The 23,228-nt window shown below is 46.1% G+C and overlaps 2 protein-coding genes across 3 annotated transcripts; one reads left to right on the top strand and one right to left on the bottom strand.

Annotated features, from left to right (window-relative positions):
* The first annotated feature begins 57 nt into the window (after positions 1 to 57).
* On the top strand, positions 58 to 934 carry Nhp2 (NHP2 ribonucleoprotein). The gene is made up of 3 exons (XM_076822371.1): positions 58 to 226; positions 334 to 406; positions 490 to 934. The coding sequence occupies exons 1-3, from the start codon at positions 58 to 60 to the stop codon at positions 719 to 721; spliced, it is 474 nt and encodes a 157-aa protein (XP_076678486.1). The 3' UTR covers positions 722 to 934.
* A 183-nt stretch (positions 935 to 1,117) lies between these two features.
* On the bottom strand, positions 1,118 to 21,710 carry Rhobtb (Rho-related BTB domain containing). 2 transcript variants are annotated; one of them, XM_076822368.1, is made up of 15 exons: positions 20,692 to 21,710; positions 13,179 to 13,532; positions 12,355 to 12,458; positions 12,093 to 12,290; positions 11,382 to 11,589; positions 10,477 to 10,719; positions 10,304 to 10,389; positions 10,092 to 10,218; positions 8,905 to 9,039; positions 7,726 to 7,749; positions 7,046 to 7,196; positions 6,828 to 6,958; positions 6,509 to 6,751; positions 6,288 to 6,436; positions 1,118 to 4,918 (listed from the first exon to the last, which is right to left on the bottom strand). In XM_076822368.1, exons 2-15 carry the CDS (start codon positions 13,356 to 13,358, stop codon positions 4,684 to 4,686), a joined length of 2,214 nt encoding a protein of 737 aa, XP_076678483.1. In that variant the 5' UTR covers positions 13,359 to 13,532; positions 20,692 to 21,710; the 3' UTR covers positions 1,118 to 4,683. The 2 variants fall into 2 exon arrangements, with proteins under 2 accessions (XP_076678483.1, XP_076678484.1); XM_076822369.1 differs by lacking the exon at positions 7,726 to 7,749 and having other exon boundaries at positions 20,692 to 21,709.
* Positions 21,711 to 23,228: the final 1,518 nt, after the last annotated feature.

Below are 23,228 nucleotides of genomic sequence, written 5' to 3'. Positions count from 1 at the left end.
CACGTGGACAAAGTAAAGTTAATTTTTCCCTGGGAATTATCATCGCTATCCCGCGAAATGGAGCAAGTGCCAATTAAAATGGAAATCGACGACAGTGTGAAGGAAGTCGAAGGTGCAGACGTTGCGGAGAATAGTTACGAAGACAAATTGAAATTTGTAAATGCTATAGCTAAGCCTATGGCACCAAAGAAATTAACGAAAAAGATTTATAAGTGTATAAAGAAAGGTATGTGACTATTAATGGTGTAACAATATTCGGAAGATTCCTTCAATGCGCTCATTTTTATAATAAAACTTGTGGGATGTTTATAATGCGTAACATAACCATTTCAGCGTCGAAGCACAAAACTTACCTTCGGAACGGATTGAAGGACGTTCAGAAGCACCTTCGTAAAGGGGAACACGGGTAAATGAAACTTTCATTCAAGATCGATAGTTAATTCTGTATTTGTAAGGAAGCACCTGTGAAAAGTATTTTATTTTTTATAGATTGATCGTCTTCGCTGGAGACGTTTTCCCCATAGAAATTATGTGTCATTTACCGATTGTCTGCGAAGACAAGAGCATACCTTATTGTTATACCCCTTCGAGGCAAGATATTGGCAATGCAATGGGCGTCAAAAGAGGCAGCCTTATGGTACTCATTAAGGAGCACGAAGATTATAAAGATCTTTATGAGGAAATAAAATCATCAATGGTGACGCTGTCGACGCCATTATAGTTTCATATTCAATTGTGCCTTTTATCATTTTGTAAATAGAACATGAATTTACAATTGAAGGAATATTACATTTTACGCAAGGATTGTGTATCATCACAGATTAATTCACACATTTTCCAGATTGCTGCATTTTTTATACAATTTTCTTTTCCAATAGCATATCTATTTAAATAAGGTAAAACTGGATAAAAAATAAAACATTTACAAAATCGATCGATTGAATTTCCCTTGTACACCTGACTCTATTAAATTCGAAAAAAATCGAATATTCTTTAATCGAATAATGAAAAATTAGGTACTCATTTTTTCGAATAAACAGACGTCATTGCATTAAAAAATAACCTATGAGTAGCGCGGTAGGATAAAGTGGATGTCGCGGTATTAAAAAGCTGCATGTGTTAATTAAAAATGAGATTTATTTATCGCCTGTGCATTTGAAAATAGAATATTAAAATTTAGCTTAAGATAAAAATCATATTCTTCGAAGCGGCATGCATATATACGTATACACAGCTTTGAATTTAGGCGGGTAAAATTATATTCGTCGTAGATGTCGTCAGTATCGCGATGTAAAGATATCCGTAAATCAGTTTGGATTGTCAGTCGAGGCCCGAACAATCGTCGCTCTTTACCTTTAAATTTCGTTCCGCGTAATTCTCGAGATATCTTTGAACATAATTTCTACAGACAATTAGAAAATCTTGATGCGATTAGAGTCCAATAGTACTAATCCTCTGCCTTTCATTAAACGTTTGTTAAATCGAGACGCGTGTAGCTATCAGTATACAAGTGTGTTTGAAAGTGTGTTCACGAGCTTGGAGAATAGAAAATAGAAAGAACTCGTCGTTGAATGTGAGTAATATTAAAGCAACAGGTGCGAAACAGCTCGAGATTCGAAACATAAATCGTGATTTCAATTTGAGTCGTACAAATTAATTCTAACGAGTATATTCATTGGACGCGAACCACTGACACCGCGTTCACCGTACGATCCTCCGAATACATCGAAACAATCAAATTTTAACGTGCTATAAAGATTCGTTCCCGTACAAATATTCAGATATCTGTGACGTCTTTATTCGTCGATACAGACGTGCGATACGAAACGCTGCGACAATCTTGCACTTTCTTAACCGATATTTTACGCTTAATACCGCCGAATTACTTATTCTCGATCGTGCTGGCAATGTATTGCATACTTTTTCATATATTTCGTAGAAACCGATTAGTTTATACGATTCGGGACAGAGGTCGCAAACTGCGCCAACCGTTTTTTACTTTTGAATAGCAGGCTTTGCGAGCGCGGGAGTGTTTGAAGTACCGAATTCGAAACAAGTGGTCGCCTAAGTACTGTGAGAAGCCAAGGAGATTCTTACTTCGCAAATATGTTCCGGTAAGAGACACTTCTACCTCTGCGCATTTTAAACAGACAATTTCACGCCGCGGCATCCTCGTTAACGAGAACACTGTCGCTCGCAAATGCCTCTTACGCGTGGACCGTTATTCAACTTAACCTGAAAACTGCGCGCGAATGATTAGCATTCTCGAATACCCTAGCATCGTATATGTATCTGCCTTCGTGCACAACGGCTGGCACCCTTAATCCTACGATTACCAATGTCAGTATAAAATATCCATTTACGAGCGACGAAGGATTAACATTGACATCGAAATTGACGTGGCGTACAAGTGGGACGTTATCCTCATCCTCGCCATTTCTCGCACTTTTTTTCCATCATTCATTACGGAATTTCATACAATTCGGGGGGTGGGGGGGGGGCAGTAGCATATCTTACGATTTTACACCTTTATTTCTCTATCTTCTCTGTGTCTGTTATTTCAATCCGATTCTTCATTTCCCTCCCACGTGTTCGTTCCTCGTTTCTATTCAGGCGCACTCTTCTCGCATGATAAGTGGCGGATAATGTAGGTCGCGTCGTGCCCGACCGAGGAGATCTTTCGCGCGATCACGACCTACCTTTGCGACGCGAGGTTACGCTTCCAGCGCGCGAGATTCGATTTGTGCACTTAGAAAGTACAGGTCGCCAGGGAGTGTGTGCGATGACGTACGCTAGTCTTCACATTCCCGAGAAAGCGCCTCCCTATGCCCTACGAGCGTTAGATATACGCGTAACATATACTCATTATAAACATAAACGATTCTCTCCCTCCCTTTCTCTCAACTCTCTCGCTACCTACGCAGCAGTTATTCTCGCGGTGATTATAGTCGCGTCTAGAAACCGTAGCAGTGACCCATCACTGTGATTCGATATGTTGCAATTGTTATTGGACAGAGTCCCCCGTCCCGAACGCGGATCGAACTACACGCGACTCCTCCGTTTAAAAGATGATCGTCGATTGACCGATAGTAACTTCGTTTCAGCCCGTGGATCCGTTAGAAAAAATGGTAGAAATCACGGCGGAGCCTCGGTGCACAGGAAGTAACTGTAACCTCGCTCGTGGAAGGGAAAGTGAAACGGCGAGGCGGGGCCCGTCGTCGTATACTTCGCGAGCGACGTAAAAATCCGAGTGCCATTTTGATCGTGGTGGCGAGCACGCATAGACATACATATGTATATAGACGGAGCGTAGACTGAGGGGCGGTAAGGGGGGCGATAAGGTGAATCGGGTAACTCCGTGGTTATGCATGCCGAATGCATCCGAAGCGCCCGTAACTACAGTATTGTCTCGTTAGCGACTCGCTGGTCGGGACCGGCGTTGAGTCGGTATCGTGAACAGAACCCTAATTCCGAGTGTTCGTTTCTCGCTTCTTTCTGGCCGGAGGGGGGAGCGAGATGGAACACTGCGTGCGCGGCGAGCGTGCGCGATGGTCGCAAGCGCAAAGGACAGAATGTCAGGCGTCCGAAAGACGGAGCGAGACAAAACATCAACGCGTCGTCGGTCTCGTACCGTCCTCGCTCGCTTTCAGTGCCTCTCGCTCGCTCTCGTTCCATCTCGCTTCAGCTTTCGCCGGGCAAGAGTGAGACAAAAGTGGTGGGGATAGCGAAGAGTCGGTATCGTGTGCACAAAATCGAGTCGCTAACGAGGAAATACTGTAAACTTCTTTTCCCCCTCCAATCCCACGTTTCCCTCGCCGATCCTCCCAGCTTACGCTCCGTATATATATATGTCTATGGAGTCACGTGACACATGTACGACATCTCGCGTTATTTTCCTTAAACATTACACGTACCGTATAGTATCTTTACGCACTACTAGGGACTAAAGCTATTGCTCGTTTCCTTCAGTCTAACACGCATCGATAAAACCATGGCGATTCTTGTCGCCCGATGGGGTTGCCCTCCGACTTTCGTTTCCACAGTTTCCCTCTCTTTCGCTGTCCCCCAATTATATCGCCGTGCGAATCGGTTCACATTGCTCCGTGCAATTAATTCAGAACCACCGGGACAGAGGGAGCCGCTAACAGGCTAGCAGCCAGTGTCCTTACAGTCGTTTCAGTGGCAAAGACTCGTCTTCAACGAAAGGCACCAGCTTGTGTTATTTTTTTGTTTCGCTTAGAAACGACGGACGCCCATCCACGAGTCCTCTTTGAACGATGCACCGTGCATGTGTCTAATTAAAGTCGTCTGACGACGGCGCGAAGTTGGCTTTCACCCCGTTAAGAGGGCGTTTCACGTACAAAAAATACACCGGTCTCTCGGGACAGTTCGTCTCGCTTGCTCTTAGAAAACCTACGCCTGAAACTGATTGGACTTCTCGTCGCCGAGAAATACGTTCGATCTCGTCGCGTGTGACGATCGATAAAGAGGTCACTAGGGCCCGTCTCGGGGCCCCGTGGTGCATTTAGTGCGCATAGCTCGTCCCATAGGAGTTCCGTTAACGTTCCCTTACGTGTAAATCTGTAGCAGTATCAAAATAGTAAAAATGGTGCATATGAAGACCATGAGCACGGGTAGGATCAGAATGAATCTGACGGAGCGGCTTAAGCCGCTGGGCTCTTGTCATACGACCTGTTCGCCCGATTCTATAGACGCGTCGAACAGGGGACGTTCCGCTTGCGCGTCGTTCGACGCCGACGACGTCGTGCCACCGTTGGTCGAGCTCTCTCTCCTCGTCTTGCTGGAGCTGGAGAAGCACAGACAGCCGGATTGGTTGCGGTTCCTCTTCAGCGTGGGCTTGCTCTCGCGGTCCCGTTCCGCCAGACACTTCTGATAGTAGTCGTAGTCCTTCAGGTACCTGGTGAACAAACGGTGCCTTAGCTCTCGACTCTGAGATTTCTCACTGGGGCAATCTGATACCACAGCCCTGCTGGAACAGCCAGTTAGAACCGCGTTGAATTTTGAACTGGATCTATCTGGTTGAATGCGGTAGTACCTGGATTTTCAAGCAGTGATTTGTGCCGGTTCAAAAACGAATCCGGTTCAATGCGAATATCCAGATTGATGGATGAAACGGGATTTGCATGTGCGAAATTTATCAATTTCTATCAGGAATTGCCATTTGTATAAACCCGGAAGTTTCGTATCTGAAATCGCGGATCAAAAATCTTACGGATTCAATCTGGAAATGCCACAGGCTCCTTCGAGTCCGTCGCGATTCGGATTGGCAGAGCAAATAATTCACGGGATGCATACCGTCGAGATTTTTACACGCATATCCGGTTTGAAAGCGATAGAAAATATTTCATCGGGTTCAATCTGGAATTTACGGGAAGAAAACCGCAACAATCCGGATTTAAAATTTTTTAATGCGGTTCTAACTGGCAGCTACAGCAGGGAGGTGGCGTTTTAAATTAAAAGTAGGGCAGATGTCCCTATTACGGTGCTTCGACGCCGACTTGCTCACGAACGAATTAATTACTGACTTGTCTTACTTTAATTTTGCTTGGTGAAAATTTATATTAGTTCCTTTAACTTTCCTCTTTATTAAGGAATTTTTTCGGGTTAAAAAGGTTAGTTTTTCATATTTCTTTAGTCGATATAAAAATACATGTTTGTGTCCAATTACTGTGCCTTTTTTAAATAGCGTTCCCTAGAATTCCCAGCGTTCCCTAGAATTCCCAGCGTTCCGTTTCTTTGCGATAAAGGAAAGTAAGGTTAGGTTTAACAGGAGAGAGCACTAAGGCGCTAATCCTGCCCCTATTAGTGGCTTCACTCTAAAAAATACGAAGACGTTTCAAAAGTGCTGAGTTTGCTATTTCTTCATAAAACTAGAATGATAATTATCAATTTATTATCGTCTTCGATTAGGATTTGGGTAAATCCATCGTAATCTTCGTGTACATTTTTGAAAAAATTTTCACTATGCTTCAATTGTTCAAAAATCTAATCTTCCCATTTGTAACACATACATTAATAGTTTAACTGAATTAAAAAAATTCTTTCCTTATTTATTTATTAGAGTTATTTTGTACGGCTTGTTTAAATATGAAGGCACCGCAGTAGGGGCATACGTATACTCTAGCTTTAGACTTCGGTGGAACTTGTCGAAGGCAACGAAGAGGTCTCAACAAACAAACATCACAAATCTGCAGTATTTTCATTTGCAAGTGAAAAGGCAAGTCTCATCCTTAGCAATAACCGCGATCTAATACTTAAACCCGTACCACACTGGAGGCCATCGGTGCTCGTTCAGATACTCCTGATTCTCAGGATGAAGGAGCCGGACGCTTCTCGGGGACATTTTGCAAAGCTTGTTGTAGTTGACGCACAAGTGGTTCATGCACCAATCGGCTAGTTGGTCTGCATTGTGTAACTGAAAGCCAAGGATCAGGGAATAAATCTCCACTGTCGATTCATCTGGGTCCCTTGAGAGCCAAGAGCTGACCTTGCAAGGTTCCAAGAGCCTTAGGCAGTTCTCCACAGCCTCGTTCCCTTCGTTCTGGGACAGCCTCTCGAGGTCCTCGATCACCCTGCTCTCCACTAGATTCACCAATCGTTGCAAACAGAGGCGATTCGCCAGCTCCAACAGATTCAGGCACCTGCCGGAGGAAATCGCTGGCACCTCGTCGGTGTACAGATAGCAGAGCAATTTATGGAACGTGTACTCTCGCACGCCGGGAAACACTATCTGTTGGTGGGACACAATCGAAGTTTAAAAACCAGAGGAACGATCCATAGAATCCGGGAAGATTCACAGGACCCACCACTTTCGCGCTACTTTCACGGAAATCCCCAGAGAACATGGCCTTCATTACGTCACATCGGGCAGTGAGAATCGCCTTGTGGGCCGGCACGCTTCCATCGTCCAGGTCGAACACCACGTCGGCAAAGAGTCCTGAAAGAATCACGTCCCAAGATAGAATAAATGGGAACAGCGAAGCCCGGTCTCCCCGAGACTGTTTGAACCTCCTCGACGCTCTACCTTGGTCCAGGCAAATGTCCTCCAACCGTTGCCTCACCACTTGCTTGTACCGATTATTCAGATCGCTGTTGAACTGCTCCCTCATCTGTATGCCACCCAACACCATCAGCAGCTGAGGGAGCTCCAGGAACTCTGCCGCCTGGCTGATTTCCTGCGATCGAAAACGGGCTGAAAATCGATCGGCGCCTTTCTTAACAGAGCACGAGCGTGGAATGATCGACATGAGACTCTTTTTCTGAAGTCGGGTGCCTGAACACTGGGATGAAAACGATTGGAAGCGTTTCCATGCACCGGTGATCATCTGGATGAAGTTCCGTTGCTCAATGAGGGTTCATGCGTTGCCTAGAGACACTGTGCCTCGGCCAGCTATCTATCTTCTATGAGCAGCTATCGAGAATTGTATCTAGAGGCGTGATCGGCGCCTCAGGTGCCGCCTGGACACTTCTAAGTGAAACTAGATTCTTGCCTTTACTCGGCCGAATTAGCCCGCTGGGCCCGCTAACGAGGGACGAAAGTAACATGCCAGAATGACGATGACTGTGCTAATGGCCTAGCGGTTTAATTACCCGGGGATTGGCTCACTGATGAATCAATAACCATCGCGAGGCTACGTACGGTACTACTGTGCGCGTGCTTGTGCGTGTGCTCGTGTCGGCAAACGTATTTCACTTTGTACTAACCAGTAGAAGCCCGATAGGAGCTGTCTGAAAGAATAGAGCCGCGTTAATTGCCTGTACCGCACTGGTATCGCCGTGTTCAAGCTCACGATTCGAGCAAACAATAGGTAGCACGTGGACAGGCTTGGTTTAGAAACAAGTAGACACTGTCCCCGCGTGTTCTTTCAATTAAGGGGTGACGCCACTGTAGCGGCACGAAAACGCGGTGTACCTTTGACAATTGTTTCTGGGTCAACAAAGAAATCAGTCGAATATCTGTTTAAACGCTTTTATCGCGCACATCCTAAGTAGTTTTAAGCGATTTTTCACCTCTTTTCATCTTCGCAACCATGCTTTTCAAATTGGCTTGTAGCATAACTTAGACAAATTTTATTCGATTCAATTTAAATTTTTACAGTGGCTTCTGAAGTACAGTTTCCGGGGAAATGCGTACTGGTATTGTAAAATATTGCTTTTCTTAGAAATGGTAAGCATTTGAATATAAAGTTCACTCTCTAGCTCCATTCACCACCACGTCCAGCATCATTTTCAGCTAAAAAATTGTTCGTAACGTTAAGAGAAATTTCAAGAGATCGTAAAATCGGTACGTATTTCTATGGAGAATGTATTTTAGAGGCTACTGTAAAGATTTCAAGTGAATCCAATCAAATTTGTTTAAGTTATGCTGTGAGCCAATTTGAGAAACGTCATTCCGAGAGAAACGTGTTTAAAGTGCCATTTTGGAAAAAAGAAAAGAAACAAAAAATAGCTGGAAATTTTTTGAGATGTGTACAATGAAGGTGCTTAAACAGATTTTCGACTTATTTCTTTTTTTACCCACAAACAATTGTCAAAGTTACGCTACACTTTTGTGCTGTTACAGTGGCGTTACCCCTTAAAAGCGAGACGAAGTGCAGGTAGCGAGATCTCCCTTCGTTAAGAATTCAAATTCCTTGGTCGATGCAGAGTGTTCTCAAGCGTTAGGCAGCTCGACAGTATTCCTCGTGGTACACGCTCAATCGTTAGGGCTGATCTAATTTCCTAAAAAGATTAGCTTCCCCTCTACCAGCTAGCTCGTACCACGACCATGTAAGCAATGAAAACGGTACGCGATCGGTGTGCAACAGCCTAATTCCGTCGACCAGGGCAAAAGGCTTCCTGTGCGTGCCTGACGCTATCAAAGATACTACCAGCGCAACGTACTTGCAGATCGTGGTATCGTTTATCCAAGCTGCCCGTGTAGATGAACTGCAAGCATTGCTGGATAGCCTGCGGCGTGATCAGCTTCGACAGGGTCACCACCGTCGTCGGTTGTTGCGTTCCGTTTGTGCTCTCGGTCTGTAAATTAAATTCGACGCAATGGAGGGAAATCGTCGAGAAACAGAGAAAATTAAAGATTTTTTGCTGATATAAAATTATGTAATATTTCTGGAGGTGTGAATAAATTGGTGACAAAGAAAATGCACTAGGTTCAGGTCATCGATATGATTCAACACTTGCATTTACTTGGAGATATGTCGGTTTTATTGTATACGAAGGTTTGATTGAGGCATGCTTAAGGATAGGATCTTGGTGAATAACTGAGGAATATCCAGATTTTAATCTAGAATTCTCTTGGGGAAAGAAACAGGGGTGGATTTAGGGATTTGGCGCCCTGAGGCTAACAAGCGTCTGCCGCCCTTTCCGCGAAATATAATAAAATATTTTAACTTAAAAGAGTCGAGACAATTTCAAAATTAGCTACGTGAAATAAAAATGAATTGTTTTTAAAGTCACAAGCCTCTGTGTTTGAAGTTTCACCTCCTATTTGCTACGAAAAAACCTTTTCCAATTTCTTTCGCCCAAAATTTATCGCTCCCCAAATTTTCCCCTCCCCAAATTTTGCCGCTCCCAAAAATTTGCTGCTACCCAAAATTTTCCCCTCCCCAAATTTTTCCGCTCCCAAAAATTTGCCGCTACCCAAAATTTTCCCCTCCAAATTTTGCCACTCCCAAAAATTTGCCGCTCCCCAATATTTATCACTGTCCAAAATTTCTCGCTCCCCAAAATTGATCGCCTCCCAAAATTTTGCCGCTCCCCAAAATTTTCCCCTCCCCAAATTTTGCCGCTCCCCAAAATTTTCCCCTCCCCAAATTTTGCCGCTCCCAAAAATTTGCCGCTACCCAAAATTTTCCCCTCTCCAAATTTTGCCACTCCCAAAAATTTGCCGCTCCCCAAAATTTATCACTGTCCAAAATTTCTCGCTCCCCAAAATTGATCGCCTCCCAAAATTTTGCCGCCCTAGGCTGCAGCCTACTTAGCCTACACCCAAATCCACCCCTGGAAATAAATTTTCGCTTTTAGAGGAGCTAGGGCTGATCTACTGTGATCTACAGTCACAAGATCCTCACCAGGCACACACGAATATTTTGGAAGGCAGGATGATTGAGTTCCCTCGTGGCGCCAGCCGATTTCCTCTGATTATCCATGGTGGGCAGTACTTGAAAGCTGGAGCGCCGTTTCAGTTGCTCCCAGACCCTGCGACATCGTCACATTACGAATACGCGGAATCCTACCGCATTCGGCGTGCCGAACCCTCGACAGATTTGCTGGATATACTCACTTGGCGGGTTTTGATTGATCGATACGAATCAGGCACTCGGTGTCGTCGTTGAAATCGCCTACGGTTGCTTCGCCAAACGTGCTCACCTTAACGAAGCCACAAGTAGCACGGTCTTATAAAGGGAACACGGGAGAAAGAAACATACAGAAGATTGAAGCAACGTTGGACGATACCATGCTAGATTCGCTGGAACTTCGGGGTGTCTGTTCCTGAATCAGCTCCATGGTGAAGAGTCGATGGAACGCCGGCGATGCCGCGGCCAGAAGGCACCGATGAGATGAGAACGAGCAGTTGCCAGCTATCAGAGTCACGTCAGTATGCACCGGCTTCGTCCACAAGGTCTTCATGTTCTCCTCGTAGGTGCTCGCCGCCAGGCACACCTCTGGTGGAACAGGCTTCGGTGGGCAGAAGGGTGCCTGCGAGAACAATCGATGAAGAGTGACGTTACCATAATCATCTAATCAATCTTAATTGCAAAAATTAAAGCCCCGCAATTTTAGTTCTACTATAAAATCGTTTAAAAAACTGACTGCAGATGAACCAGAGTTGGGCGTTAAGCGAATAAATTTTTATTCAAATAAAATAGTGAATAAATTTTTTCGAATAAATTCTGCTTCAAATAATATTCGAATAAAAGTTACAAATAAAACGAAGTTATTCGAGAATAACGAATAAAAATTTATTAAAATAAATTGATTGGAATAAAAATGTATTCGATTAAACTTGGCTCGAATAACTCTACAGATTTATTCGTTATTCAAGAATAATTTTTTGTGGAATAAAATCGTTATTCTTTATTCGTTATTCGAAATAAAATTTGCCCCACTCTGATACGAACACTTTAAGTGGCTGAAGATTTGAAAAAAGTCCCTTTAAATGGGTTAAAGTTTTGCTGAACTCGCCTCAGGAGGAACCATACTTTCAATGCTCCCAAAGTGATTAATGCAAATTGGAAGCTTGAAAAAAGTTCCCAGTAGTTACAAGATCATTGGAACCTGATCTACACTGTTGTACGTCAGTATGAAAATGCCTAAGAAACCGTTGGAAACCTGTAAACCGATGATCAGACACTCTATACCTGAAGCAGAGGCCTCTGCACCCTCTTGAGGTTGGTCATCCAGAATCGTTGTTGCCGCCGTGCGATCAGGGCGGCTCGTATCGAGTTCTCGAACACCTCATTGACGCCGTAATACGTGAAGACGCTGGTCTCGTAATAGCAGACGCCAAGATCCCGCGCGACGGCTCGAGCCTGATCAGGCATCACCAGGTCGCTCTTCCTCGTCGCCCTGGGGACCAGGATCGCGATAAAAACGGCACCGTACCCTCCTAATAGCGCGACATAGATGGAACCTATCGACGTGCATAAAAAGATAACGGGGACGGTAATGGCGGAGTGTTTGAAAGTCACGATGAACTTTGAGGGTCCCTTGGGAAGCCTGCAGCCGTATGCCAAGGTTCGCTCGATCCTGTTTCAACGTCCCCAAATGGAGCTCGATGCCACGCGAGCGACTCGATTAACCGTGCCTTGCGCAGAGGATGCTCCTGGCGATGAAAAATACAGGGATTCTGTGGCCGTTTCACCGGTTAAGAGTGGCGAAAGTAGCAGCCGATCAAGAAGGCCTGCCGGAGGCCGTGGAATCAATACTTTGACACACTTTGCCAAAGGGGTCATCGAGGAAGCATCGATGCATTCAACAGAGCTCCGGCGGAGAGAGGAGATCGTGGTTTAGAGGGGTGCCTCGTGGGTGTACGCCGAAGGGTGAGACGCGAGGTGGCAGCGATGGCTTACCTCACGAAGGGGCTTCGATCGCGGAAGTAGCTGAGATAGGTCTCGTCCCGGTACATGTACCGCAGATCGTTCTTGCACCCCACCAGCAGGACCGGCGTCTGCGGGCAAAATCTCCGTATCTCCGGGTACCACATCGCCTTGCAGTTCCGCAAGGAGACGGGGTTGGTGATCGAGAAGCATAGCAGCACCACGTCCGATCTGTCCGGGCAGAGTTGAACGTTTCAGCACTGTGAGAGGTGTTCTGGGTGGATGGAGGTGTTACCTGCCGTAAGCGAATCGACGGTCCTTCTCGTGGTCGCCGAACGTGTCCCAGAGACGCAGCGAGACGTTCACGTTGTCGACCACTTCCCGCGACCGCTCCAACACCTGAGGAATCAGTCGCCCGTTCGAAGTTAACGGGTTAATAACGCGGTTCGACGGAACTTCACTTTCTTTCGGACTTGTAACATTCAAGCAGCTGTTTCTTATAGGGTAGACGTACCGTTTCTGGCCATGTGCATGATTATCTTATTTTTAAACCGCTTGCAGATCATTGGGTGAAGGATTTCACATCATAAATATTTTGTTTAGTATACCGCCAGAAATGTAAGGTTATAAAAAATATTACGTTTTTTAAGAAGTGGCCAAAACTGGTACAATACCTTAAGGTGGCCACAGATGGTGCTTTACCCTAGGTTTTCCTGCTTTTGAATTTCTCAGAAACTGAGGGTGATGGCGACAAACGGTTTGCGGATTCGTTTTCAGCGCACGAAAGCCTATAAGAGACGGCTATTGAATGTTACAAGTTCAGATGCCTGTCGAACTGTGCAATTGTAAATGTATCTTCGTGAATAATAATTGTAAAAATAATGAAACGATGCAAAGCCTTCTATTTACTCTTCGTTACAAATTACAAGCTAAACAGTGTATCGCGAGGGGAATGAATGTAGCAACCTCGCTATACCTATTCGAAGCACATTCGAGTGCCGCAGCAACCAAAAGGACCCTTTTCCCGAGCTTGATTCCTACATTCTTCACCCCCTGCATTCCTTGCGCCCACGATACACCGTGTCGTCTCGTTTATTTTCCAGGGAGCGTGCCACTTACGTCCTTGTAGATTCTGTACTGGTCGATGGCCCAGACGGTGGGCACGTGGGTGATCAAGAGTTGCGAGAGCGACACGTGCTTGTTGCAAGCCCTCGCGCATATCAGCCTGGTCTTTCCGACTGCCGTGTCGCCCACCACCACGCACTTGACCAGCTCCTGATGCGGCTGCTCATTGTCCATCACCGACAGTCACCCCTGCTCATCCACCGAGCCCTTCCACGTGCCAGGTCGCCGTTGGATGCTGCCCCCGTCGTCGGCGCTACCGCTGTCGTTCCTCCCGCTGGAGGGCACGTCCACCACATCCGACCTCAGCCGGAGGATCGGGCCTGGATCGCACTGTCGACGATGCTGCAACTGAACCGAGATCGCGGCGGAACGTGGCGGTGAGTCGACTCATGTACGTTATGCCCTTGACGGGGTAATAATTATTCTAAAAAGGACTCGGTCGTTGCTGGAATAGTGGGTGGTCAGGAAAAAGAAAATTGTGTTTTTATGGAAGGGAGCACGTTTGCTACGAGCTGCATCGCGTGCGAACGATCGCTAGGGAAATTCTATTACGTGGGTACTTACTTCATGCACCTTGTAATTGAGTCTTTTGGGACTCTCGCGTCTGCTGCATCAGACTTTGAAATTTAATGGTGGTTGGTTGATTTTATGTGTCAGGGTGTGCGGAGTTATGACTGCCAAGTGCAGCGGAAGTAATAGGAATTTTTCAAAAGCTGTATACGAAGGTAAGGGGAAAAACAGGGAATGTACATTTTTCGTGATTTTGCGATTTATAGCATATTTTGTTGGTGGCAACTGGGACTACAGAACTGTCGACTCACAAAGGGTTATAAAGTTCAAATATCCCCGTAAGATAACGGTAAAGATTTGGTATACTGGTTAAGGGGTTGCATACGTTCTCGGCGCCTAATAATTGATCACTTTTGGGATTTTTTTCCTCGAGAGGTGTGAAATAAATCGAAATTTTTATAATTGTATCTTGTTCTTGGGACCTTTATTCATATAGAAAAAAATATTTCTCACACTTTTGTTATATTGTCTATCATGTCATATATAAAATAAGAAAATTAAATTCATCGAACCTTGTTTCTTCAGTGATTGACTAAAGTATTAAAACTTAATTTTCTCGATAACGCTGTTTTGTGACATTCCCTGTTTCTTCCCCTTAAGTCCACTCAAATATGATACAATCAAAGCATAAACGAACCTAAATATTAGCTCTCATAAACAGTGATACGAGCTCAGCTTTATATTCATCGACAACTCAGCCAAAGATTACACAAAATTCCACTCGCTCATAATCTGCTTGCCATCAGTGAAGTATTGATAATGGATCTCCGCTGCCCCTGCGTCTCCTCTGCTTAGCGCGAAGCGATAAAAAGCTCATTACACCGCAAAGGGTTAATCAGGGACGGGGTTGCGTGCGAGCGGGGCACAGGCAGCGAAGAACTGTAATGAAAGCGCTGCCCCCGGCGCAGCCAATCACCGGGCGCCGATAGCGAAGGTGCTGATAATCGTCCCGGCACGTGCAGACGGGATCTTGCACGGTGATCACCGGTACTCACGTAGGCGTCGGTATTTTAAGCCCTCCGTGGAACGTTCAGACGTTCAGGCACCGTTCATATACATGTATACGCAGAATGCCTATTGATTTGACCCCGTATGCGCCTCCTCTATATTTAGTATCGACCCTTCGCAACTTCAGCCTCGATCTCGATATCACCTTAACCCTGAACGAGCGCGTGAACGCTACGTTCACCCGTAGAAACCATCCCCCGAACGAGTCCACCTTACGGCAACCTCCTTTCCAATACGCGACTGGCAGGACGCAGCGCGAAGAGTTTCAAAGTCGATTTTCTCGAGAATGAAGCGCGATATCGAAAAATGTTATTCCTTCTTTTCGGCTGATTCACTTATTACAATTTGAAAAGCAAGAGCAACTTTTTTTAATATCGCGCTTCATTTTCGAGAAAATCGACGTCGAAGTTATTGACGCTGCGTCCAGTCGCGTATAGGAAAACCTACCTTCACTCGAAGCCCCGACCACCCTTGGGGCTTATTCACAGCAATTTCCCGCGAAGCATGCCAGCGCTTATTTATGCCAGACCCCTCAGCCGCGTATTCCCGCAACGATCCGTCACAGTCGTGAAATATACATAGGCTGATTTAAATATCGAACGAGGGGGGGGCTGATCGGCGACGTCTGGCTGGAGCAGCTAGCGAAACAGTGGGTTAAGTATCGCCACGTAGGTTTTTGTATGAAAGCTGAGCCGGGGAGGCTTGCTGTGAGATCTGGGCGTAGATCGAGCTGAGGCCAGTGGGATGAGGTTGTCCCAGGTGGTGTTTTAATAATTATTGCGAAAGATAAATGGAGGCTCGAAAGGTCAGAGAGTCGCGTGACTACGGGGGCGTTATCATATCTCCGATACGAATACCGTAAAACTCTGCTTGAAGCCATCGTGTCGATAAACGACGCTGGGAGACAGTATCTGGGTGATCGCGCGGCGTAACCAGCGGGACGTGGAGATCGAAGGGAACGCGAAAATCAGTCGGTCGATACTCTGGAAATTGGTCTATGAATGAATCCATTCCAGCGACAAGCATCCGCCTATCAATCAACGGGGGCTGTAATATGCTGGGCGAGAATCGATCGTTCACTGGTCGAGGGGACGGTGATAATAATGCGAGGCTTTCTTATAGTCTTTCGTGTTACGAGTTTGGACGTTAGTCGCGATCATGTCTCGGCGTGAATTATTAAATTTTCTGTGGTAGCTAACTGTCCCTCGTTTCTTCGAATATTCTACGCTTTGGTGTCAGAAGTACATGTCTGGGGTTCGTGTAACTTTATGTGGTAGAAGTTGCGAGAGGAATAGAGAATGTTGAGGTGCGCTAAAGCTTTTCGAGGGAGATTGCTAATCTACATACTTTCACTTTATTATTATGCTTTTATAGTTGCGGCTTTCTTCACTCGTGCACGTCCAACTTTGCGCGTTTACTTCCACCGAGTACTGCACCTTCAGTCTGTTCATAAACCGACTATTCTACTTCCAGCGCGCCAGCCTCGAGCGTCAGTCTATTAAGGCCTTTCCATACGAGATACTTTTGTGACTGACTAGTGTTTCAGGTTTATACACACTGGGGTTTGTCGGTCCTCAAAACTCGGGTTTGAAAACCGTTTATGAGATACATTTTGAAAATTCGAAAATCAGTTTTTGAGACTAGAATTTATACGTGAAAATTGATTGATTACTTAATTAAAAAAGTGAACATTTTGACTTGAAATCGCCGGGTTACAAACATATTTTTGAGTTCATATTTGCTGAAGACAAATACCAAATGAAATGGAGATTTATAATTTATATTTTGTACGGATTTTAGTTTTTATTTATTTGGTTTCGTATAGATAGAATATTAGGTAGAGTATATTTTATTCTGTTTTATCATTGCAATTCCATAAATATTAAAAAGAAACTGATTTTTTTTAAAATAAGTATAAATGTTTTTGTACTGTTTTAATTATATATATTTTTTTGTAAAAATTCGAAAACCGTTTTGTGGAATCCGGGAATTTGAAAACCGTTTTTTTCGAAAATCGGTTTTTGTATAAATTTTGATACACACCCCTGCTGTCTTTCGGTATGTCTGTTAAAGCATTGCAATTTATCATAGATTTCCCAAATGTTTACTTTGAAAACAAATATTGAATATCTTCCAAATACACGTCGTAAGCCACAGAAGTGTTAGGTACAAAAATCACTCGCCACTCTTCTTATTAAGGAAACGATTTCATTTCTCCGCCTAAAATAACGCGAAACTTTTGAAACATCCTAAAGGAAAGTACGAATACCTATAAGAACATGGAGCAAAAGGCAGTATTCGGAGACTTTAGTAAATTTCCCGAGGAGATCCAAGAATTCATTGTGGCCGTTGCATGTCGATTCAGCCTTGCGTTTCTGAAAGTTTTTCCAAAGTGCTTTTTCCTCCCCCGTTTGGTGCAGAGGCAAAAAAATCGCGGATGAAAGTTCGTGAAATCGGCAGGTAGGTACCTAACAATTATTTATACATCGATAATTGCGCGGGTTACTGGTGGTATGCGGTTGGCCGAGTGTTGTCAACTTCTCGACAAGGTTCTATCGATCTGTGACGTCTACCGATATTACGCGGGCGCCATAAAGTTTGTCGGCGTTTACGTCCGAATCACCATGCGCCCGGAAATGATCAACGATTCAGGAAAAGTGGACGGCGGCTCGATGCCGCTGCACTTGAACTTATCGCGCGATCGTTATACGTGCACTGTGCCCTGGAAATTAGCCCCCAAGTCTGGCACATTTTGCAGTCTATTTAGCAGATCGACCGCCACGTACAATTCTATTTTCTATAACGCTGAAAACTAAGTTTCTGAGTCATCGTCGGCCCTCTTTGTTGTACTGCTCATCGTTAGACGCTCTGCTATCGCGAATATAAGCTTTCATCTGCATTTTCATCGAACTTCACCTCTTCCCTTACGCTAAAAAGGTCTTCGCTCGATCACCTCCACTTCTGTGCGATCTACTTGGATATGAGTGGGTAATATATTGCATAATCAATTCGCTGCAAAGGGAAAAGTGTATTGTCAGTATACATCAATTTTTATTGGAATAAATTTGTATTAATTTGAGATATTAATTAATAACTAGAAAATAATAATATTTAATATTATTAATGTAATAGAAAAATATTTATTGGAATACAAAATTATTTGTTATTCTCGAATAGTTTCGAATAAGAATTGCGAATGAAACGAAATAATTTCGAATAAGAATTGCGAATGAAACGAAATAATTTCGAATAAGAATTGCGAATGAAACGAAATAATTTCGAATAAGAATTGCGAATGAAACGAAATAATTTCGAATAAGAATTGCGAATGAAACGAAATAATTTCGAATAAGAATTGCGAATAAAACGAAATAATTTCGAATAAGATTCGCGAATAAAGCGAAATTTTTCGCGAATACCGAATAATTTTTTATTCGAATAAATGTTTATATATAAAATTAATAAAAATTTATTCGAATAAAAAAATATTTATTATTCTGGAATAACTTGATTTTATTGGAATAATGCTCAACTCTGCATGCAGCTGTCTTTCTAAAGCAATTCTCCAAGTTCACTCTGTTCCCCTTCATTTCGTATTAAAGCTTCCCGTGCAGTTTGCGAATCGAGTGCTTATACATAGAGTGGCGTCTCAGTTTCCATAAAGATGGCCACTAATTCCAATCCCGGTTCATTCACAATGAGAACACTCGAGGCATTACGCACCGACTTGAATGAAACTTCGCAACTAGGCCGGTGCTGGACGAGCGGCCAGCAAGTGATTTAACGCAAAAAGTATCAGACGGGATGATGGGCAACAGAAATATTCACCGCTCGAGGATTGTTTTGACCTGTCTGGGCGACGCGTCGTCGCTGGGCTTATTATTTACCGCAAAGAGAAACTGCACTGCAGCGTGTTGACGAAGCTGTTAAATTAATGACCTCAATGGGCGCGGACAGGGTAATTGCGTTTCGCTCGTAAACGGGGGTGCAACGCAGTCACAAACGACGCAGTCCCTCCGTCACTCACTTTTCCCATACGAGTTTATTTTCTCACACTGTCGCGCCTTCAACACCCACTTTTCCCTCGTTGACGTTTACCAAAACTCCTTCGACGGATCTAGTATCAATAACGAACAAACCATAGAACGTACACTTTTCCCAGTACATACTACTCACAAGGGAAGATCTGCAACTCAGAAATTCAAAAAATGGTGAAGATATTTAGGTACGTATCACGCATTTTTTTTGCTGCTCAAATTCACTCTAAGGGAGTGAAATTGATCCCCGAAAATCCAGCTAATTTCGATTTTTTTACTATAACTCGCGGACTGTAAGAACTCTAAGTTACCAACTGATACTCCCAATTAAAAGAAGTAACTTTCGCCTGAAAACTTTTTTTCTATCCCTTACAGTTCTCGAGTCATAACACAAAATCTGAAAATGGCCAGATTTTCAGGGGCCAATTTCACCCCCTTAGATTAAATTTGGGTAGCAAGAAAAAATTTGTAATACACATCTATATATCCTCTACGTATCCCAAAAGTTTCGCAATTCGTTTAATTTCCGGCTCGGGGAGGTTCCCTTGTCAGATCCGTCCGAAGAATTGAGGAGCTTAATTCATTACAAAGCAATCGATACGGGGGAATCCATTGAAAGCACGACTTATTCCCAACTTGTTGACCACCTCCCAGCTTCACAGAGAGGTGGAGATCGGGAATAAGCATCCATCAAGCGTCCCTCTACTCAAGAAAACAGGTCAATTATAGCGCCACTTTTACGATGATTGAATCAACGACGCAGCTTTGAAAGCGTCGAGCCTGGGCGATTGGAAGGCAAAGGAGGAACGCCAGCAACGTGACCCGCGGCCCGTTGCGACGTATTGCGTGCAGACGCGGTCCGCTGACGCATTGCAGAACAGGCCGACGGGAGGTCAGCGAAAAACGGGCTGAAAGGGAAGAAAAACGGAAGCTGGAGCAGGGGCGAGCGACGCCCGGCCAGGAAGCGGTCGCCTGTCGGCGAATCGATGTCGTCGAAGGGCGATCCAGGTCGAAGAATTGCGACGGGGTCAACGAGCCGCGCGTCGGCCGCCTTAATTAAGTAAACGGCGCTCTGATTGCCGACCTCTGCAACGGACCGGACAGTGGGTAGATCATGGACGACGCTTTTATTTCCACTGCGACCGCCGCGCACTTGGAACAGGCGTGGGGAATTAACATTAGCCGAGGGCAGGCAGGGGTTCGAATTCTCGGCGAAGTAGGACCGAAGGGAGGCTCGAGTATCGCGCCACTGGCTCCGCGCTATCTGCTCGTGGAAATAATTGCAACCGTCGCGGGTTCAGTTTGAGAAATATGCGGAAAGCTCGGGTGTCTACTTCGAAGCCTGCACGACGCTCCGCCAAAAGAATCCCGCGCGTTATCATTGAGCTACGATCGTATCACCCCGCGCGTTTCTGCGCAAATCGTTCGCCAGTTAGAGCATCCTTGAGGTTTAATTGGTCGATCGGTGGAGTGGACGTCGGTCGCTGGGCATCGAGACTATCCGTGCGGCACGCGCGGTCACAGGCCCGATCTTGCAGCAGAAGATGAAACAGAGGGTTTCTAGCGCGGGGCGGACAGCAAGGGCCGGGAGGGAAAGGAGCACGAGGGAGGGCGAATCCACGTGCGATCGTTGGAAGCTTCGTGCCATGCCAGGGACACTAGCTGCTTACATAAGTAACGGTGCGGGGTAGACAGAGACGGGCAGAGAGAGCTAAGCTTCGAGCAGTCTACGCTGTGTTCTCGCGAGGGCAGTGCTTTTCATCGCGAAACTGATGCTCTTGCGGTCTGAAACGACGCACACTTCACTGTCAGCCGTAGATGTTCCTGATACAGGAGACGATGCAGCAACGACCCAGCTGAAGGATAATTAAGCGTGATATTGGAGCGCTTACCAGAGACTCCTCGATCGCCAAGTGCCAGGTCCACTTCCGTGGTCCGTCCTCTCGAGCTCCTCTTCAGAGCCTGGCACCGTGGACACCGCTTTCGCCGACACCCTCCGGATCGCTGCAGACAATGGTCACGCCGGCTCCGTTTGCTCCTTCGACGCGCGGAGCGGGCAGCTTGGAAACTTGGAGCGTATTACGCGGTGCTAGCAACGTACGAGCCACCCAGGGCAAGCCAATCAACGGGTGGGATCACGTTAATCCGCACGCACCGCACCCAGAACGACCCGTGAACTCGCGTTCCCAGGATAATCGCGGAGTATTCCTGAGCGGTGGCTATGGTCGCCGCGCGGCAGAGTTGACTGGAAAGCTGATGGCAGAGTCTGATCGCGGCACCGCCGTGGACGCCCCTTCACCGTGGGCTCGTCTTTCCTCGCACCCTGCCCCCTGTCGTCTCGCGAGCCGCGACAATGGACTAGACGCTCTGCAGCGGCACGCTGCACACCCGGGACGCACCACGCAAGTTCCAGCTGACGTCCTGGCGAATCGAAGAAGTGGGGAGGGGCATGCCACGAGGGGGTGAAGCGAGGCAGCCGACTCCGGATCGCCCTCGTGGATCTAGATATTCTGGATCGACGCTCCGCGCGACAAGCTCGCACCCTCTTCCCTTGCCCTCTTACTGGCACGCTCGCTTGGGTCCGTTAACCGTCCGACAATTCGACCAGAATCCACGGGATTGCGGGCCTCGCTCGCGCACGTCACTCCCCTGCTGGCTGGTTGCATAGAAGCGGAGCCAAGGGAACGCAAGAACTGCGGGCCGCGCCGCCGGTTGCTCGCCGTCGACCCAGCTCCTGTCCCGACGATCGAAAGCGTCGCCGCGAAACCGGAGCACGTTAAGCCGCCTAGAAACGCGTCCCGTCGCCGTCACGGCGCACGTGTGCACTCGTCCAGCGCCAAGGTAGACGGCTAGCTGGCCGATCGTCCACGGACGGGCCTCCCTTGCCTCCCTCGAGCCAGCCGGAGGACGAGGGAACCGTGATCGAGGTAGTATGTAACGAGTTAGCCGCGCGCGACACTCAATGAACTCGTCTCTGACCCCCCAGCGTGTACACCGCTTCGCTCCCGAGCCACAGCCACCCTCTGCCACCCACTCGCCCTCTTTCCCACAGCGGTAAGTCTCTCTCGCCTCTCCTCCGCGATCGTGACGACCGTTTCGACCACTCGACTCGGGGTTCATCGGGTCGGAGGATGCTTTCGATTGGAGGATAGCCGGGCCAGCGGGGCCACCCCCGCGATTGATCGCTGTGCCCATTCATCGTTGGCACGCTGGGAATTGCTGGGAAGATTCGTCGCTTTCGTTCCCTATCGCCCGTCGAGGGCTCGCTTCTAGATTCCGCGATAAGTTGACTTCGCAGAATCTTGCCCCTGTTTCGCGTCTCTTAGCTGGGGACCTGGGGCTAACTCGGTCAAGCACACCGGCGGAAGGAATTATGGGGAGTCTTCGGGGAAGGTTCTCTGGAAATGGTTGCTTTCGCTGGCTCGAGGGCGGGTGTTGGTGTGCCGGGGCAGTGCTCATAGACGTCGGCTGGAGAGTGGTTGCGTTATGGTACTTGCGTTCATTGAGGTAGGAGTTCCATGGGGGGGTATGGTCCAGGTGATACGCAGAATAGACGTGCAGATGGGGAAATAAAATGCGTCGGAACGGGCCACGACGATTCGTTCAACCACCACGCGCATGCTGGCCTCGCCGTGACGTCAGGGGGCGAAAAATCAATCCACCCTGCCGCCTGTACAGTGCGGCAGGACAGGGACGTTGTATACGTATATCGCTATCGCAGCCACCCTCGACTAATCAGTTGAATTAAGCGATTACCTTAAGACCAACCTTTTAGGGGTCATCAAAATTATAAGTTCGTTTAGGAGCTGACGAGGCTTAATCCTTTGCGCTGACAATTTTTCCGGCGAGCAAATTGAATTGACTCGAGCTATGAAAGTGGAATACTACGAGGTGGTTAGAAATATAGCAACCTGGATCATCTGGGTAGATAACAAACAGGGACAAGCTATTGCTTTTGATATCCAATAATTAAACGTCACATGGTACTTAATTTCCTCGAGGATTCAATTAGAGGGAAGCAAGTTTCTCGGCGAAGTCGAGAGAACTCGCCTTGATTAAGGAAACAGAAAGAAATGCGAAGGTATACAGGTTGAAAGAAATTTTCACTATTAAGGGTACTAACGTCGAAAACGAAGCATTTCTTTTTCAATTAATTACAAAGAAATAAATTGAAGCTGAGACTCGTTCCTCGAGACACAGTGTTTATTAACAGCATAAGCATTAAAGAAAATATGTTCGCTTTAAAAAAGCTTTTTTGTTTTGCAACGATTTTGACGAAGCGAAAGGGAAATGCAGCGACCTGCTTGTAAGTTTTACTTCAGAATGCCTCTGGTTCTGCGCCGAACCTATAAAAGATGCAAATTTATGAAAACGACAGCTACGAAAGGGTGATTTTTCAAAAATAGCGTTTCTCGTTAGACAAAGATGA

The sequence above is a fragment of the Andrena cerasifolii genome, chromosome 10, assembly GCF_050908995.1.
Source record: "Andrena cerasifolii isolate SP2316 chromosome 10, iyAndCera1_principal, whole genome shotgun sequence".
In the NCBI taxonomy this organism is placed as follows: Eukaryota; Metazoa; Arthropoda; class Insecta; order Hymenoptera; family Andrenidae; genus Andrena; species Andrena cerasifolii.
This window is presented reverse-complemented; position numbering and strand designations above follow the sequence as displayed.

What these genes read in the sequence shown, in the direction of transcription:
- Nhp2 (XM_076822371.1), top strand. Translation starts at nt 58, where the DNA reads ATGGAGCAAGTGCCAATTAAAATGGAAATCGACGACAGTGTGAAGGAA. An exon ending in TTATAAGTGTATAAAGAAAG is followed by an intron (nt 227 to 333) that starts GTATGTGACTAT and finishes TAACCATTTCAG; the next exon opens with CGTCGAAGCACAAAACTTAC. An exon ending in CTTCGTAAAGGGGAACACGG is followed by an intron (nt 407 to 489) that starts GTAAATGAAACT and finishes TATTTTTTATAG; the next exon opens with ATTGATCGTCTTCGCTGGAG.
- Rhobtb (XM_076822368.1), bottom strand. Translation starts at nt 13,358, where the DNA reads ATGGACAATGAGCAGCCGCATCAGGAGCTGGTCAAGTGCGTGGTGGTG. An exon ending in GATCGAAGCCCCTTCGTGAG is followed by an intron (nt 11,590 to 12,092) that starts GTAAGCCATCGC and finishes CCTGGTCCCCAG; the next exon opens with GGCGACGAGGAAGAGCGACC. An exon ending in CTCCTATCGGGCTTCTACTG is followed by an intron (nt 7,197 to 7,725) that starts GTTAGTACAAAG and finishes TTTCGATCGCAG; the next exon opens with GAAATCAGCCAGGCGGCAGA.